The 20200-nt window shown below is 40.2% G+C and overlaps 1 protein-coding gene across 1 annotated transcript in view; it reads right to left on the reverse strand.

The window, feature by feature from the left end:
• Positions 1-13094: 13094 nt before the first annotated feature.
• Positions 13095-20200, reverse strand: part of THOC2 (THO complex subunit 2) — a 105598-nt gene continuing 98492 nt past the window's right edge. Inside the window, exons 37-39 of the mRNA XM_069986777.1 lie at positions 19367-19443; positions 18829-18891; positions 13095-13956 (exon numbers count right to left, since the gene is read on the reverse strand). Of these exons, the coding sequence (XP_069842878.1) occupies positions 18864-18891; positions 19367-19443 (105 nt within the window). The 3' untranslated portion in view covers positions 13095-13956; positions 18829-18863. The remainder of the gene's footprint in view (positions 13957-18828; positions 18892-19366; positions 19444-20200) is intronic.

Here is a 20200-nt window from a genome sequence, read left to right on the forward strand (position 1 = left end):
AAAAAACATCTCAAAATCGCATGGATAAGCTATAGCATCACTGAGCTATGACCACATAAAAAGAGACAGGTCACATTTAAAAAATGGGCTCTGGTCCTTAAGGCACTATCTGGACTGAGCGGTTCATGCAAATTACCACAATAAAAACTGACACAGCAAACTTTCAGAAAACTAAATTTGTGTCATGGCAAAACTGTTGACAACACCTACATAGTCACCTCAGTACACAGTGCAAAGAAATGTCACACATTCCCAATGTCAGATCAGGCAGGAGAGCCCAAATGGAGGTACACATTACATTCCCATTAATACACGGTTCAATCTGTAATTACTCCACAATATGAATTGCAGAATAATTTTCACCTCTGATATAAATCTAAGAGGAGAATTTAGAATCATTACAACATATGGACAAAAAACCATAGTGATCATGGGAAAAAAGACCACACTAGGATCCTTCTACTTCCATTATTGTCTTTGTCACGGAGATAAAGAACACAGAAGAGATTCTACAAATCTGTACAACATCCAGTAGTAATTTGCCCTTTTCATTATGTCACTATTTGAATCATTGTCCATTTATTTTAGTCCTTTAAGTTCACTGATCTTAATAAGTTGTCAAAAGGCCATGAAAGAGGAAAGATATTTCTTGATGCCATTTTCTGTTCGCACTTAACCTTTTGGGTCTTCGTCTACCGTATGATTTCACAGGCACAACATTTTATGTACTAATACAGTATACATACATGACTGCTTTTTAAGAAATATGCAGCTTTGAATGTTTTAGAACTTTTCCACTGAAAATGTGTTGAGGTCTCCAGTGAAGGTCATTTAAAGGTCTTTATGACTGCCTCCCTGTTTGTGGAAATTGGTGATATATAATGGCAGAGTAAAATCATGGCAAGGAGACTTAATTTATCTGTAATAGACTACATAAAATGTGTCAGTACCTCAGATTAATTTTATTGGAGTTCAAATATTTTAACTGAAACTGCTCAAAAATAGTAAAGTATGTAGAATAGAAATATAAAATGGAGCCATTAAATGTTATTGAGTTATGGGCCATTATAGGTAATATTGTTAGTAAGGGATTCATTCTAATAGTAAAAGAACAATAAAGAGTTTCACTTAATATAGTTCTGTAACTTCTGTACTTGTAAGTACAGGATAACTTTCAGAATGTTAAATTATTTATATATTATTCAGTGACAGCTGTTACTTGCATTACATATGGATAGTATTGGTCACCAACTTACCTGCCATTGCCCAGAGCTGCTCTATAACCCAGCTGTGGCCAAATCTTTGCCTTTTCTGCACAAAAGAATTAGAGATGGTTTACAGCAGGAGAATCAAACTCAAATACATAGTGGGACAAAATTAAAAGCTTGGACAAAGTTGTGAGCCAACCTTGATATTTACTGAAGCATGCAAGAAGCATTTCTGGCAATTTCATAGCGGTGTTTCTGACACTGTCAGAGCAGTGTGCGCCACCCAGCACTTTGCACTATGATAAATGATATGGTAAATCTCCATAGTAGTGCCTCACATGGTAATAGTGTCCCATAAAGTAGCCAGCCCCCACAATAGTGGCCCATATAGTAGCCAGCTTCCCAATGGTGTCCCATATAGTAGCCAGCTCCCCACAGTAGTGTCTTATAAAGTAGTCAGTTCCCCACAGTAGTATCCCATACATCAGCCAGCCCCCCACAATAGTGTCCCACACAGTAATCAGACCCACACAATAGTGTCCCCTACAGTATTCAGCCTTCAGAAGACCGCCCTTATTATAATTTGATGCAATGTCCTGTCAGCGGGCCAATTCTAGGAAATGAATTGATTTCCTCAGTGGGCCAAAAATAATGGCACCGAGGGCCAGATTTGGCCTGCGGGCCAGCTTTTGACATGCCTGGTTTACACCATATTTTTCCATCCTGTTGACTGTTCTTTTGACAAATTTTCTGGTAAAACAGGGCAGGTGGCAACATGTTTAAGTTCCTGAGCTAGAAGTCATTTCTAAAGTTAACCAGAGTGAACAGGAATTATTACTGTAGTCTGTATGCACTGAACCATGGTTTATAGGGAAAATTGGAGCTTAGAACTTGTCACTGGAGAGTGACATAGTTCCCATGCTTGACACCTGACTCTGTGCTAACTGCAAAAAATGTGCCAAAAAATGCCTCTTCGTTTTAGGGATTCATAGGAAAGTCAAAGAAAGGGCAGTCAGGCAATTATCTATATAATACAAGCCGTCCTGCCTCCTTGATTCATTCTTTGTCCAGAATTGTTCAAAATAAAGCTTACTTTCATAATAGCTAGCAGGGTCTAGAATCCAAAAGTATAAAATATGACATGGGGAATTCTAATTCTGAGAGTCTGGTCCAAGGATGAGGTGAACAGCAACTTATCTTCCTTCCTCCTCTAGAGTACATGGATATTTTTGTTTCTCTGTGATGGAAATTTTCTACTTTGGTAAGGCTATGGACCCTTTGGCACTGAAATTATTATTATTGATAATAATAATAATTTTTATTTATATAGCGCCAACAGATTCTGCAGCACTTTACAAATTATTTAGTAAATGTAATAGTAAGTAGAGGTATATTATATACAGTAGTTTTCAATAATAATGAAGAATAATTTAATATCTTCTGCTGAGTCTGTACAACTACTGTACACTGCATGCTGTCCTGCTGCCTCTGACATAGATATGACAGCACACTGTTCTTGGCTGTATCTGTTTTATACCGCTCTCTCCTCACAGTGGCCCAGTCTTAGGGCCCTATTACACCAACCCATTATCGGCCCATCCGTCAGATAATAATTTGATGTAATGGGTCATGTTAAAAGACTATGATCAGCTGACATGCTGGGGACATAACAGTGCTATACTTACTTGTCCCACTCCGCTGCAAATGCCGGTTCCTAGGCCGCCCACTGTGCGCCACTGTAGCGGAAATTGTGAAGAAGATAATAGGAACCAGCATTTATGGCAAAGAGTGGGAAACGGGGGTTAAAACTGTAACTTTTTGTTATGGCAAAAACTTTAATAAAAATATCTGATTTAAAAAAATATATAATGAAATAATGCAGAGGTCATTATGTCTGAAAAGGACGTGTGGACTGTGCTCTAGATTGTCAGGTGTATAGAGACCACACAAATAAGTGGACCTGGATAGGAAATAGTCTAAATCCATTAGTGAAAATTAAAGGTTGTTTACAAACTCTACATTGTCAGCGCAGGGAATAAATGTAGTGACACATGTGCTTCATGCACCCTTGAACATTATCATTTGCTGGCAAAGTTGATATTCAGTATGACAACTGTCAGCACTAGTGACACAGCGAGACATAGCCTTCCAGTCTCCAACTTCTAAAAATAGCAACACTAACCTATATTAATTCTTCCTACAATTAGTAGACATAACAATCTGATAGAAGTTTATGGAAGTACATTTTCATTATCAATGTCTAACATATCAGTATAGTAAAAACTACACATTATTTGTCAGTTAGAGGACAGGCTTGTTTAAGTCTAGAACTTTGTATAACTTGCAGTGCTGTCATTTATCTAAACTTTTCATATGTAAAAAGTCTAGAGTCCTAAGACCCAATGCAATGACTAGTTATGAACGGCTAAAGGGCGCTGGTAGTATGCGTCATTCCATGGCAGCCACAATTTCAATTTCTCCATTATAGTCTACACTTAAACTAGTGATTGCAGCGTGTCGTGTGTTTGAGACTTGTGTTGTAAACTTTTGACATTTCAGGATAAAATAAAAGTTTAGATACATGACAATATTATTTTAAAGGGAACTTGTCATGCTTCTCAGTCCTCAGAGCAGTCCCCAGCACCTTCTTTTCTTAAAGATCTCCTAATGGGGCAAGCAGAAGCTACTGAGAACTGGCCCAATGAACCTGATGACAGGTTCTCTTTAAAGCAGGGGTCCCCAAACTACGGCCCGCCGACCACATGCGCCCCCCTGAGGCCATTTACCTGGCCCCCGCCTCCTCTCCCCCGGACATGTCACTGCAGCCTGGCACCATCCTTTGCCCCCCCCCCCCCCCCTCATAGTATCTCCCAGGAAACAAATGCTGACAAGCACCCCTCCCAACCCTTCCCCCCCCCCCCCCCCGAGGGAGACACAGTCGCTGGCATCATCCTTATGCCCCCCGGAACAGAGACAGATGAGCGGTATGATTCTCCACTCCACCTCATGGACAGAGACTGTAATCCTCCGCTGCTACTGCTGTGTGGGTGAGTATATGTATATGTATGTATCTGTGTGTATGTCTGGAAGAGTGGAGTGTGTATGTGTGTGTGTGTGTGTGTGTGTGTGTGTGTGTGTGTGGGCTCATGTGTGGCTGAGGTAGAACTAAAACTACAAGCATTATCCTGTGTGGCTGTGGTAGAATTACAACTCCCAGCATGCTCCTGTATGTCTTTGGTGGAACAACTCTCAGCATGATCCTGTGTGGCTGTGGTAGAACTACAACTCCCAGCATGATTCTATGTGGCTGTGGCAGAACTACAACTCCTAGCATGATAATGTGTAGCTATGGTAGAGCTACAACTCCCAGCATGATTCTGTGTGGATGTGGTAATACTACAGCTCCTAGCATGCTCCTGTGTGGCTGTAATAGAACTACAACTCCACCATCCTATGCCACTCCTCTCCCGGACCAGAGACAGATGAGAAGTTTGATCCTCCACTCCACCTCCACCTCATGGGCAGAGACAGTGTCTAGGCGTGGGAGCCGTTGGCACCATCCTCCAGCTGCAACAGCGCCCCTAGTGTGCACCACTGAGACTGTATATGCTAATGGTGGACACTGGGGGAAAAGTGCATGGTCACATGCTCGTCCGTGTCGGCCATCTTATGGACAGACTGAGCACAGAGAAGAACAGTACAGTACTACATGTGTCATGAGTATTGTCTGGGGGCACTACGGGTTTCAATCTTGTAATAATAATTTCAATTATTTTTAGGGGACACTATAGGTAGCATGAAGGTTTTTAATAGGCACTGTGGGCAGCACTCATATTCTTGGTGCAAGGCATTGCATGGGATTATATTCATTACCTCTGTGTATTATACTATGCTCAGAAAGCGCCAACTGCTCTAGTGCAATGTTTGGTAACATAGAAGTGAGTTTCCCTGGTCTTGACACAATGGGGGATATTTATTAACAAATCTAAAACCAAGATTTTGTCAAAGATGTTTTGGCATAATTTCCAATCTAATGTGTTTTGTCAAATTTATGTAAATTGTCTAACAGCATAGTAAATATGTCTTAAAAATAATGTTTTTTTAATTAGTCTAATAAATTCACCTGGTTCGGAGCAGACGTAGCGACGGGCCAATATATGCGACTTTTTAAAAGATTTCGCAGTTAATAAATTTAGCTAAAAAAGAATTCTGGCGCACTTTCAATCTAATTAACAACAAAAAATCTAATTCAAAAAGTCACATCTAATTTGGATAGACTTGTCTAAAAAAGCTTCATAAATTCATATTAGATATATTTTGAGCACAAACTAGATATATTAGACTAAAAACAGGTGCAATTAGTTTGATAAATGTCCCCCAATATGCCTTACAAACAGCCAGCTAAACCCACCAGGTGATGTTAACTTCTCAGGCCATAAACGCCTTCCTTAGACCCTCAGGAATGATAAAAAAAAGGGGGGGAGTTCAAGGAGAAGGTGAAAAAAAGGTAGAGCTACAGAGGTTCAGATAACACTAAGATTGTGTAGGGAGCATTCCCTGGGATGAAATGGAGGTGGGCAAAAAGGGCAGGTAGAAAAAACTGGACAAAGGGAAGGCCCTATTACACGGAGCGATTATAGCTAGTTGCGCCCGATAATCGTCCTGTGTAATAGAACACAACCGATCAGCCGCCATGAACGATGTTGGCTGATCGTTGTAGTCGTTTGTCTCTCATGTTGAAAGACAAATGACTCATAGCAGCGATCTGCTGCCGTTACCCCATGGAATAGGAGCGGCAGCAGTCTGCTATATACTATGAGCTAACCGGACGATCAAGCGATCACCCGGGTAGCTCCCCCCCGCACCTCTCCACGGCCACATGGCTCTCACCAGCTCACACTGGGTGCAATAGGGGCGGTAGCGGGCGGGGAACGAGGAGCAAATGAGCGCGGACAGCTCTCATTTCCTCCTCACAGTCACCCCGTGTAATAGGGGGCTTAACACTTTATTGTGGTAAAGGATCAGGAAAGTGGAAGAAGATGACAAGGCTGTCAGTTTTGAGACTTTGGATTATGGTGATCACCACAAGAAAGACCAGTTTGTAAGTCAGAATTTGGAGTAAGAAATCCCTAATTTCTAGTCAGCCTTAAATGTGTTGTATATATGCATATACCTTTATATTAGGATTTAAAAATACTTTAAGACAGGATGAGAATGGTTTTATAGCCTTACATGATCTGAATAACACTATGAGAATCTGTGATCTCACACGTGTCAGCTCTATTAGTTATGCTGCTAAATGCATCAACCCTAAATACTGGTGGTACTGTTTGCACTATTGTCTTCAATAGTATTATTCTTATCCATTGTACATAGGCATCCTGTTCCTGTGTACACTAACATACACACACATTACTGACACACACACTGACTGACTGACTGCTACTGACACAAACAGCATGTACAACTCAGTCTTTTCCCTCCTCTCTGTTGGGCTGCTCTCCACACTGTAAGGTTGAGGACCTTTGGGTCATGTGATCAGGTCCTTCACCCTTTCTCTCTCTGTGCAGGAGCTGCTCTGTCTCCTGTGTCATCTTTACCCAGGCTGACTCTTGTGCAAGCTTTTAACACAGAGGCTTCTTTTACTCTACTAGTAAGACCCCTCGTCTGGATGGCACCTCAGCTATTGTCTCAATTTAATTGTTTAATTATTGATAGTCCTGATGCTTAAACCTGGCAAAGACCCTCTCCCCCCAGATTTCTACAGCCTAATCTAACTATTTAACACTGATATTAAAATTCTAACAATAATTCTGGCAACCAGGCTAAACAGGGTGATTATCTGTTGTTTATTTATGCAGATCATACTGGGTTTATGCCTGGCAGGGCAACTGTTGATAACATCTAACATTACTCGAAATGACAATTTTCCCCATGGTTTTGTACTTTCCTTAGACACCTTTGAAAGGGTGTATCTGTGGGAGTTCCTTGCCAGATTTTGGCCCTGGTTTGCCATACACCTGGTTTTGGCCCTGGTTTGCCAAGTTTGCCATACACCTTCAAAAACTGTCGACCGGACATTTATCTCTCCCATCCTTCCCATACACAAGAATGCTCAGCATGGCTGCTAGTGGCAGGTTCAGCTGACAAATGTATGAAGTGTATGAGGAACTTTAAATAATGGGTTTAACTTTAAATCCCAATGTTGCATGTCCACACTAATCTTGACATTTCTGCTCAGTTTCCGCTGGGGAGGGGGAACAGGCAGCCACAGGCTACACTAAAGTTAGTGGCACTGCAGGCCTCCAGGAGTCAGGGGGAATGGCTTCCCAGGATCCCACTATTTTTGCCCTCCCAACTAGTTTACGCTCTTGGTTGATAAATATCGATAGGAGTAAAGGTCCATTTACACAGAAAGATTATCTGACAGATTATCAGCCAAAGATTTGAAGCCAAAGCCAGGAATGGATTTCAAAAGAGGAGAAATCTCAGGCTTTCCTTTATGACCTGATCTCTGTTTCTGGCTTCAAATCTTTGGCAGATAATCTGTCAGATAATCTTTCTGTGTAAATGGACCCTAATGCAACCCAATCTAGAACTTAAAGGATCACCATATAAGCTATTCCTAACATTCATATTGGGTAGTTTAGGACTACAGAGAGCCAGTTTATGTGTCTCCAACTGACCTAGCTTTATTCTATATATTACAAAAATATATTTTTAAATACTTCTATGTATCAAGCATGTTTCACACATTTGTGTGTTTTTCAATGTTTCAGTCTAGTTTTCTTGTGCTTAGCTAAATTTCTTTTTCCTTGTGTGCCCAGCTTGTCTTTTTTTGCCATCTGAAGCAGCTAGCTATGGTTTAATGACAGGGTATAAGTATAACAACTTCCTTACTATACTTATGGTGGAAAGTTTGGCATTTAAATTTCTTTGAACAACTTCCCCACCACCTCAAAAATAGGATGGTGTTTTGTTGATGCAGTATATAGTAATTCTGTGTTTATAGTGCATTTTTGACCTGGAAAGGCTCCTAATGTATTTGTTAAATGGAGGATGTGATGGATGCCTAATAGTGGCCTCTATCACCCATATACTATAATGAGATCCATTTAATAGATCATTTTAAAACCTTTTCATGACATCCTGTAAACAGAGGCCATTAAAGCCTATGGGTGAGGGATGCCACCATCTCATAAATGGATCCCATCACTAACAGACTATAATATCATCCATATAATGGATACATTGGGAAAGCTAAAGGATGTATCTGTTAAACCGATGCCATAATGTGGCATCCATATGTTCTCCATTTAATGAATGTTTGTTTTTCTTACAGAATCCAGTCTACGGAAATAATGGTCTACAACTAGAGATGAGCGAACCTGGAGCATGCTTGAGTCCATCCGAACCCGAACTTTCGGCATTTGATTAGCGGTGGTTGCTAAAGTTGGATAAAGCCCTAAGGCAATGTGTAAAACATGGATATAGTCATTGGCTGTATCCATGTTTTCCAGACAACCTTAGAGCTTTATCCAACTTCAGCAGCCCCAGCTAATCAAATGCCGATCGTTCGGGTTCGGATGGACTCGAACCCAAACCCGGTTCGCTCATCTCTATCTACAACCCCATTCTATATTTCATTTCTTTTTGTTTAAAGGGATTGTCCAGTGAAAATCTTTTTCTTTCAAATCAACTGGTGTCAGAAAGTTATATACATTTGTAATTTACTTCTATTAAAAAAAATCTCAAATCCTCCCATACTTATCAGCTACTGTATGTCCTGCGGGAAATGCTATTTTCAGTCAGGCACAAGTTTTATTTTTAGTCTCTGCTGACATCTTTGGCCATGACAAGAACTGTCCAGAACAGAAGAGGTTTTCTATGGGGATTTATAGAAAACAGAGAGAGTTCCTATCTCGGCCAGAGATGTCAGCAGAGATGCACTGTGCCAGACTGAAAATAAAACATTTCCTGCAGGACATACAGAAGCTGATAAGTATGGGAAGATTTGAAGATTTTATAACTTTCTGATTTCAGTTGATTTAAAAGACAACCCCTGGACAACCCCTTTAATAACTGCATATACTAATATGTTTTTTTGCTGCAGGTTATTGTATCACTTTTAGAAATTGCCATTGCATTTTTGCTGATACCCCTGGAAGAAGATCCAAAAAAATAAAATGAATAATTTTAAGATGTTAAGAATGCAGAAAAAAAAAACAAAAAAAACAAACAAATATTCTCTTGGTTTTGCATGGCAACAATTGGCTTAGTATTCGGCACCAGCATTTGAAAGCAAAAACAGGTAGTGGGCCCAAAACATGGAAAATGTACAGATCATTGCTGTAGGTTCCATTTCTGATTTTACCTTACAAATACTGATGCAAAATACTGACCAAAATACGTATTAGTCTCAATATTATACGTGCATCCAGCACCACTACCTAAAATACTGACCAAACCCTACTGACTCATTTTGGTACTTAAAAGGAGGACAGTTATTACTTATACCTGTCTAAGGGTGCCTTCACACGTACCGTATCGCTGCGTTTTTAACGCTGCGTTTTTGGTGTGATTTGGTGTGATGCGCATTTTGATTTTCACATGATTTTCTTGTGAAAATCAAAAAACGCATGTAAAAATCGCACCAAAAACGCAGCGATAAATACGCAGCGTTAAAAACGCAGAGATACAGTACGTGTGAAGCTACCCTAAGGCTGAGTTTGCAGCTTTTGCAGTTCCTTTAACGTATACGTTTTATTTAAAAAAAAAAAAATTAAAAAACTAATTCAATTGTCTGCAATCCATTTGTATCCGCTTTTCTATTGACTTCATGAAAAACAAATAAAAAAAAAAACGGGCCAAAACATTTTTTTTTAGCGTACACTAAAACATGGTCAACCCAGTTTGAGTATGTTAAAAGTAACCATTTACCAAACAAAAAAATATAAAAAAAATAGGAGAGCGAACTTTACATCTGATAAAATCATAAATATGTATCGTTAAAAAGTGAGCACAGATGTTACTCACGCTGAGGAGGGGAGTTTTGGAACGCTCCCCTCCACCTCCAGGTTCTCCTTCAGGTAGCTACAAGAAACAAAGATTGGTCTGGATGCCTGCTGAGATCTTTCTGAAGGAGAACCTGGAGGTGGAGGGGAGCGTTCCAAAACTCCCCTCCTCAGCGCGAGTAACATCTGTGCTCACTTTTTAACGATACATATTTATGATTTTATCAGATGTAAAGCTCGCTCTCCTATTTTTTTATATTTTTTTGTTTGGTATTTCGGAGACCGGGGAACTGGGAGTTCACACCGGGAGGATCGCAGCGAGCCTTGCATAATTATCTTTGGGTGTGTTACTTTTAGGAGTGGTGAAATCCTCACCACTCACCAAGTGTAAGTTCACCATTTCTAAGGACTAGTTCACACAGAAGACTTTACCGCTCCCAAAGTTTTTTTTCTTTCTTTTCTATTTTTAAAAGTAACCATTTAAGAACGGAAATGTTAAACGGACTTTAAAAACGCAGTGTGAACCCAATTCCCTTTAAAATCACTGTGATCTCATTTGATCTCACTAAAATTATGAGATTTGACCAAAAAAAGGATTTTTTCAATGTTTGGTAAGTGGTGTCTTTTATTATATGGGTCTACCCTAGATCAAATACATCAGGCAGATTAGTAATAAGCATTCTCCTAATATATGTATATTTTATGCATGATGTCTTACACGATTAATTCAATTTTTAGTGCTAGCCATGTCTCTTGCATTGTGCAGTGGCTATATAGATCTCCCTAATCGTGCTGACTCACATTGGTGTGATTCATGCTGAATAATCCATATTAGTTTAGTGAATAATGAGAATTGGTGAAATACTTGTAAAAAACCATAGTTCTAGCGATATTATCACATAGCAATACATGAGTATAAGGGTAAGGATTAGTACTGATGTAATCCATGCATAACATCCCATATTAGCTTATGAATAGCATTGGTTACATAATCATGACATGGATGAAAGACTAATTGTATTAACTAGGTTGCTGCATTACTATGTATAACATTGGGGATATTTTAGACACTTGAGTATGTAGATATTTTAGTATTCTTGTCTGCATGAATGTTTATTATACTTCCGCTGATATGTCTATGTACTGCTATAAGAAGTTTAAGATTGGTTTAGATGGATAGGTTTATATGGTTGCAGGTGTATATTTTAAATTAGCGTACTTCTACGTATATGACTTAGACGCAAACACAGAGATGTCCCTTGTTAAACATAAGTGTGAACTTTATTTTATGTACAACATTTAAAGCACTCCGTAGAGTGATGTCGCCATACCACATTATATAGTGGTACCTCTGTTTTCAAGTGCTTTCTCATTCGAACAGAAATTTACCAGGAAGTTTTGTTAGGAACTCGAACTTTGCTCAGTATCCAAAACGACAGCTTTTCAACAAGTGCTTCTCAATGTTAAAAGAGAGTGCTGTTGTCGGGGTTGTAGCTAATGTCTCCCCCCACCCCATAATAAACCCCTTTGATGCCAGCGCCCAAACGCCCCCGCATAACTAGAACAATTTATTTCCCCATCCACTGTGCTCACCATCCTCCATAGTATGCCTCCATCCACAGTGCTACCAAAAAGGTGCTGGACAATTACATTATTTTCTATTGAAAACCGCTGCTGGGTTATCACAAAAAGTATAAAAAAAATAGAATAAATTATTAAATATATATCCTCCACGACTTTTTATACCGTTCACCGTGTAATAAATCTGATATGTCTATATTATTAAGGTCTGTACTATTACAATGACACCCAATTTATGTACCTTTTATTTTACTACTTAAAAAAAATAATAAGTGCTTACAATTGCCCTATTCCGACTTGTATCCTTCCGACTGTATCCTTCAGCCTGTAGTGCTGTGTCAAGGTAATTTTTTGTGCCATGGTCCATAGTTTTTATCAGTACCACGTTTTTATATATTTGACTTTATGATTACTTTTTTTTTTTTTTTTTAATAAAAAAAAAATTCTGGGATGAAATGTGACTAGAGCTGATGGAGTCTTTTAGTCAGCCAGCTGCCTACTGTAATTTTACTGACCTCTAAATTTTTTCTCTTGCACTTACACTGTTTACCGTGCACGATTATTCATGTGATGGTAAAAAAATGAAAAAAAAAAGGGGACTTATTAGAACTTTTACTGTGGCAGCCAAGGAAGGAAAGTATAAACTTTTGACAGTGAAGTGACCCATCGGCACCCCGCAGTCAAGTTGTGGTGCTGCTGATCACACACCTGACAGGTGTTGCATCTGTCAATCATCCATTTCAATGCCGTGATCGCTTAACATTGCGGCACTGAAAGGGTTAAATAACTACCACCAGCAGGACAGCAGCATTTTCAACAGTTTGTTTGTTTTTGTTTGTTTTTTTGGTCATTGTGATATGTATCTAACCTTTCAGACAACCTACTAGTGTATCACTAAGAAAGCCACAGTATGGAAACACAGAGCCCCAGCTCTACTATCATATGGGTGATAAAGTCTCCAATTCCTCAGTCTCTATTACTTTAATACTTTGAGAGAACCTTTAGTATTGTGGTACTTGGCTTGAGACACATATACATTTACTATGTGGAACTAGAGAGGACTGTACTCAATTTGCATATAAGCTTGGAATATGGTCCTGGAGGAGGTGTTTCTGGAATACATACTTATTATAGTGTGCACTCATTTGGTCATTCGGCATACCACTTTGTTTTCTTTCTTTGGATATGTAAAATGTACTGAATGCAGCGATCCCAGCACCATGTAATTTTTCTGGTGACAGAATGATGATATACATACAATAAGGCACAATACACAATGATTTACGACCCATTGAGAAAACTATTGTTTATTTAGAAAAAAAGCTTACACTGGTAGAATTCAGCAGTTAAAAATTTCTTTTAAAAAAGTCTTTGAAACTTTTCACACTATAGTTCAGCGGTACAAAGCTCCTGTTTTTGTATATTTGAATTCTAATTTTTCATGATATTTATTCTCCCTTGATTTAAAAAAAAACAAACAAAAAAAAAACAAAAAAACAAACAAAACAGGATTGTGTTTGGGGACAGTCAAGTAAAGGGCGCGCTTTCCACTTTCTTGTTCAGACACTTTATGTTCTACACAATATACAAACAATTGCTCTCAGTTATCATGGAAACTGTGCTCCACATACCTTACATACAGGCCAGGTAATAAATAAAACTGAGGTTAAATGAGGTAAATTCAAAAACTGTTGAATAATTGTTTATTTCCGGTTGCAACAATTAAAAAGGATGCATTTTATATGGCGAATAATTCCTAAGTTTCGGGCAGGTTTTTTTTCACTCTCGGATGACCTAAAGAAACTCTACACACAAAATGGAACCTTGTTTGCACTGTGGCAATTCTCTGTTTGTAGCACATTGTGCTTAAAATTATGGAATAGGTAAACACTTTCAGCCAATGTACTGAAAATAAAGGTATAAGAAAACTACCAACACATTAAAATACAATAAAGCACAACTTGAACATTTGCTTAATGGTGAAAAAAAAAGAAAAAGAAAAAGAAAAAAAAACAACCTGAAATAATAATTTAAGAAGATGCAATTGGGCCTCTTCATTGAGAAATAACTGTGCAATTAATATTGTGGTAAATACACGCCTGGATACATCTCGTCATGGTACGGCTGTGGAATCCCATGTATTAAAGTGTATTCTGTGGAGAGAAGTAACAATGTACTAAAATTTGCCTCATGAAAAAACAACAAACATTAGAATACAGGTAAAAACCTTCTGTTACAGGCCAGGAATGTCTTATTTACAGTCCTTTAAAACAGTGATTTTCAACCTTTGAACTGCGGCACACTTTTTATACTTAAAAAATCCGGGGGCACACCACCAACCAAAATGGCACAAAATGACACTAAAACAGTACATATTATACATATAGTTCATAATATAGATTCTAAATGTATTTATACTCACTCAGTGTGAAACCTGGGCCTGTTTTCTTCTCCCCCCTATTTCTCTCCACCATACCTCTCTCCTGTGCTTCTCTCCACCATACTTCTCTCCTGTGCTTCTCTCCACCATACTTCTCTCCTGTGCTTCTCTCCACCATACTTCTCTCCTGTGCTTCTCTCCACCATACTTCTCTCCTGTGCTTCTCTCCACCATACTTCTCTCCTGTGCTTCTCTCCCCCATACTTCTCTCCTGTGCTTCTCTCCACCATACTTCTCTCCTGTGCTTCTCTCCACCATACTTCTCTCCTGTGCTTCTCTCCACCATACTTCTCTCCTGTGCTTCTCTCCCCCATCCCCAGGTTTCTCTCCCCCATCCCCAGGTTTCTCTCCCCCATCCCCAGGTTTCTCTCCCCCATCCCCAGGTTTCTCTCCCCCCCCTTCCTCCTCACCTCCTCCGAGATGGTCGCCGCTGCTGTCCTCCTCACCTACTGGCCGCCCGTAGGGCCCGGACGTGCTCCTCCAATCAGCGGAGACCGGGAGCATGGTGCACTGCGGCAGGCCGTAGCACACACGTTGATTGGATGCGTGCATCGCGGACGCCGCAGCGCACCACGCTCCCGGTCTCCGCTGATTGGATAGGAGGAGCACGTTCGGATGCTACAGGCGGCCAGTAGGTGAGGCGGACAGCAGCAGCGAGGCGATCTGCAGGGGGACCATAGTTTGGGGAACTTTACCCGCGGTACACCCGACCACGTGTCACACTGGTTGAAAATCACTGATTTAAAAGACCTATTTAGACACGAAGGAGATTTGACCTTTCCCCCCCAACATAACAATGATATTCACAATAACAGCCCCATTCTGTGCTGTGATGAAGAACTGAAATGATCATTCTCTGTCACTGTCACCCCTAAACACAGCACCCATACAGAGCAAGACAGTTGCTTTTGCATTAGAAGGGTTACTAGGGAATAGTCGATGATGATGTCACCACCCTGTATGGAAAAGTATTCACGGAGTAGAAAAGCAACACAAAAAAAATAAAAATAATAACAATAACAACAACAACAGTTTAACCTCTTCAGGACGCATGACGTACCGGTACGTCATGCGTCCGCAAAAAGTGTTCAGAGCGGGGCCGTGCGGCGACCCCACTCTGAACAGCCGCGATCCCGGGTGCAGCTCGGGACCGCGGCTATTAGCGGGCACGGTCTGATCGCCGTGCCCGCTAATTCAGTAATCTGATGCAGCTGTCAAAGTTAAACTCTGATGCTTTTTGGCTGCAGCAGCCGAAAGCAAACGAGTGCCGCTCTCATTGTTCTTTGCTGTATAAGTATACAGCAAAGATCTCAATGAGAGATCAGTGCACTTATACTAGAAGTCCCCCAGGGGGGCTTCTAGTATAAGTGTAAAAAAAAAAAGTGTTATTAGCCCTCTCCCCTAATAAAAGTTTGAATCACCCGCCTTTTCCTATGTCTTTAAAAAAAAAGTAAATAAACATGTTTGCTATCGACGCGTGCGTAACCGCCCGAACTATTAATTTATCACATTACTGATCTCGCTTGGTAAACGGCGTAAGCGCAAAAAATCCCAAAGTGCAAAACTGCGCATTTTTGGTCACATCAAATCCAGAAAAAAATGTAATAAAAAGCGATCAAAAAATCATATATGCGCAATCAAGGTACCGATAGAAAGTAAACATCATGGCGCAAAAAATGACACCTCATACAGCCCCATAGACCAAAGGATAAAAGCGTTATAAGCCTGGGAATGGAGCGATTTTAACCCCTTAAAGACAGAGCCAATTTCGATTTTTGCGTTTTCGTTTTTTCCTCCTTGTGCTTCAAAGGCCATAGCACTTGCATTTTTCCACCTAGAGACCCACATGAGCCCTTATTTTTTGCGTCACTAATTGTACTTTGCAATGACATGCTGATTTTTTGCATAAAGTACACTGCGAAACCAGAAAAAAATTCAAAGTGTGGTGAAATTTACAAAAAAAAAAAGCATTTTGTTTATTTGGGGGAAATGGGTTTTTACGCCATTCGCCCTGGGGTAAAACTGACTTGTTATATATGTTCCTCAAGTCGTTACGATTACAACGATATATAACATGTATAACATTGTATCTGATGGCCTGTAAAAAATTCAAACCATTGTCAAATATATGTCACTTAAAATCACTCTATTCCCAGGCTTATAGCGCTTTTATCCTTTGGTCTATGGGGCTGTGTGAGGTGTCATTTTTTGCGCCATGATGTTTACTTTCTATCGGTACCTTGATTGCGCATATACGATGATTTGATTTGAGGTTTTTGATCGCTTTTTATTACAATTTTTCTGGATTTGATGCAACCAAAAATGCGCAATTTTGCACTTTGGGATTTTTTTGCGCAGACGTAGTTTACCGTGCGAGATCAGGAATGTGATTAATTGATAGTTCTGGCGATTACGCACGCGGCGATAGCAAACATGTTTATTTACTTTTATTTATAACCTGGGAAAAGGGGGGTGATTCTGACTTTTATTAGGTGAGGGGGATTTTTATTAATAATGACACTTTTTTTTTTAACTTTTACACTTATACTAGAAGCCCCCCTGGGGGACTTCTAGTATAAGTGCTTTGATCTCTCATAGAGATCTCTGCAGCATAGATATGCTGCAGAGATCCATGAGATAGGCACTCGTTTACTTCCGGCTGCTGCAGCCGGAAGTAAACGAGTGCCGAGCCGGGGACCGCTCCAAGATGGCGCCGTCCCCGGCCGGCTTCAGAAACGGAGATAGCTCCTCCGGGATAACATCCCGGAGGAGCGATCTCCGCCACTAGACACCAGGGATAAGCTGAATCCGGTAATCGGATGCAGCTGTCATGTTTGACAGCTGCATCTGATCACTGTATTAGTGGGCAAGGCGATCGGACCGTGCCCGCTAATACCTGCGGTCCCGGGCTACAAACGGCACCCGGGACAGCCGCGGTTCAGAGCGGGGTCGCCGCGCGGCCCCGCTCTGAACTCCCTTACCGGCAATAGGGCGTAAATATACGCCCTTTGTCGTTAAGGGGTTAAGGAACATATATTTGTTAACAATGGTTCGAATTTTTAACAAGCCATCAAATAAAATAAAAGTTATACATGTTACATATCGTTGTAATCGTAACGACTTGAGGAACATGCATAACAAGTCAGTTTTATCCCAGGGCAAATGGCGTAAAAACAAATACCCCCCAAATAAAAGAAATGCGTTTTTTTGTTCAATTTCACCACACATTTTTTCCTGGTTTTGCAGTGTACTTTATGCAAAAATTCAGCATAAAACCAAGAAAACCTAGAAAACCAATAAATAACCAACCAAAAAATAATAACAAAAATACACTAACCAACAATAAAAAACTGTTTAAATCGATACTACCTAGAAAACCAACCACCCACTCCCTAAAAAACAACATATGAAAATGATAGAAAATGATGTTGAATTAGTGGGAGAGGGGCACATCTGGGGCCTAGTATACCACTAAAGCTGATCAGAGCATTTGGCCTAGACTAAAAAATGAAAAACGGGCTCTTCACTTCTGCACTGGGTACAAAGCCAATACTACAACTACCATGATCATGTGTGCTGCAAAGCAGTCTTATTACACAACTAGCCATCTGGCTGGGCACGTCATACCTGCATTCAGAGCAGACACTTATTATACAGGGACAACCATGTAATACAGTGTACTGTGAACACTAGCACAGTCACTCAAGGGGCTGGCTTGGACGGTGACACAAGATTAAGCCAAACCCTATATGATCATGCAAGTAATGAAAAATTGCCTTGGACCAGGACAGATGCTAGAAGACAGATGACTAACACACGCACCTACCCTCTAATTTACTAAATGGGTAATACATTCCACAATGCTAACAGTAGGCAGTTACATAACTTACACAAGAGTCTCTCAAACAAACTTGGAATACTCCTTCACAGCTTGTGCCACATTTTCAAAAGATCACAATTCGCAATTTAGGATAATTTTCTATAAACAGATGCATTAGAGTAAGAAAATCTCTTATGTAAAGAGTAAGCTAACCATGGGCTCTAAATTTCCTAAAAACGTGGTCATTCTGCAAATCCGGAATGGGAAGATTCTCTCAGATTTGCAGCCGCTTCTACTAACTCTATACAGCCACACATTTCATACATTATTATTTTCCATTTGTACTGCTGATACAAATACTACTAGCCCTATACAGTCACACATTTCCTTCCTTGTCCATCATGCCCTACACAGTACTGCGGATGCTGGGAACTACGCTCTCCACAGGATAATGAAAACAGAAACCTAGGAGTAGATATAAGTGAATTTACAGTAAATGCGGGTTCACACACCATTTGAATCCCGCTGCCTGGAGAAGAGGGATGGATCCCTAGAGATGCCTGGAAAAAACAGGCACAGGCCCAAGACTGCATCCAATTTCGCCAGGCTAAGAAAATCAAATTCAGAGTGATCGGGTTCAAAAATAATTTTGGGAATTTCATTAATCTCTAATGAACAATCAAGTGTGGCCTTGGTGGGATGATGTGGGGAGGCTAAAGAACAGACCTAACCCCACCTACAACCAGCATCCTAAGTTATAGTTACCTGAAATAAACCAAGAGGCGAAGATGCAGAAATCATTATCTGTGCTTATCTGAAGATTTATGGGTAAACCATTAGTTAAGGAAATTAAGTTACATTTTTAATAAAATTATTTTCTTGCTAAGAGAGTCAAGGATTAGATGCAGAAAATATTCTATGTTCAGTTTTCAAACTCATCCATCAATATATACAACACTACTCTCCGTGCCCGATTAAAAAGGTTCTGCTGACCCATATGACAGACTACAAGGAGCAGGATTACGGACACTTCTTCTGCACTTTGTGAGCGATAAAGGACAGTGCAGCTCCCAGGAAAATGTTTGCATCAGTGCAGCTCTAGGCATTTTCTTCAAAAGGAAAAGAGGCCGTGACGATAAAAGCAAAGGATGCACCGAATACAACTCACAAAACCAGCAAGTGCTCTGTAACTCTAGGTCGTCTCATTTGCCCTATTTTCTATACAGAGAAATCATCTTCATCTGCAATGTATAAAAATTAATAGAACACTCTGTGCAAGAGACTATCATCATAAAAAGGATATTGTTTTTTCTCTTCTTTTCCCCCTGCGCTCTCACGTTTCTCTTTCTTCTCGGATTTTTCTTTGTCGTGTCGAGATTCCTTTAAGAAAAAGACAAAAAGGCGGAAGTATCATTACCCTGGCTCCAGAAACAGAATTGACTGATAAAATACATCCCTAAGGTTATAGATTTTATTCTTTGCTTTGCCTACTGGAATTCATTAGTTCCATCTGATCTGGACGACTTCATACAATAAGTGTGACATTACATTAACTTCATACTGCTACAGTACGTGTCCACAAAAAGAACAGAAAAAAAGCAAAGCAAGAGGACTATGTTCCCAAAATTGTGGAGGTAGCAAATAAAAGTGGGAGCAAACTTTTGGTTCAAAATCTGTTTTTAACACAAATCAAACAAAAAATAATAGGGGGGCAGGGCTTAGGTTTTGGCACCCAGTTTAATGCAAAAATTTTTTGCTAAGTCAAATAAAAGCTGGTAAAAACTAAAACCCCTATTACACAGAGCTAGAGAGAGGAGCAAACAAGCGCTGTCAGCGCTCTCTTGCTCCTCTTTCACTGCTCACTGCCTATATCATCACACACGTCGGCAGCGGGAAGGTGAGTACAGCGGGGAGCTGCCTGGGTGATCACTAGATCGTCCGGGCAGCCCATAGCAGATAGTGGCAGTCTGCTGCAGATGCTTTTATTCCTCGGAGCGACTGCAGCATGTCGCTGTTATCATAGTGTTTCAGTCTCGTTTGTCTTTTAACATGTTGAAAGACAGACAACAACGATCAGCGGACATCGCTCGCCATAACGGCAGATATCGGCTGAATACGGCCGGTAATTGTTTTGTGT

The sequence above is a fragment of the Dendropsophus ebraccatus genome, chromosome 10, assembly GCF_027789765.1.
Source record: "Dendropsophus ebraccatus isolate aDenEbr1 chromosome 10, aDenEbr1.pat, whole genome shotgun sequence".
In the NCBI taxonomy this organism is placed as follows: domain Eukaryota; kingdom Metazoa; phylum Chordata; class Amphibia; order Anura; family Hylidae; genus Dendropsophus; species Dendropsophus ebraccatus.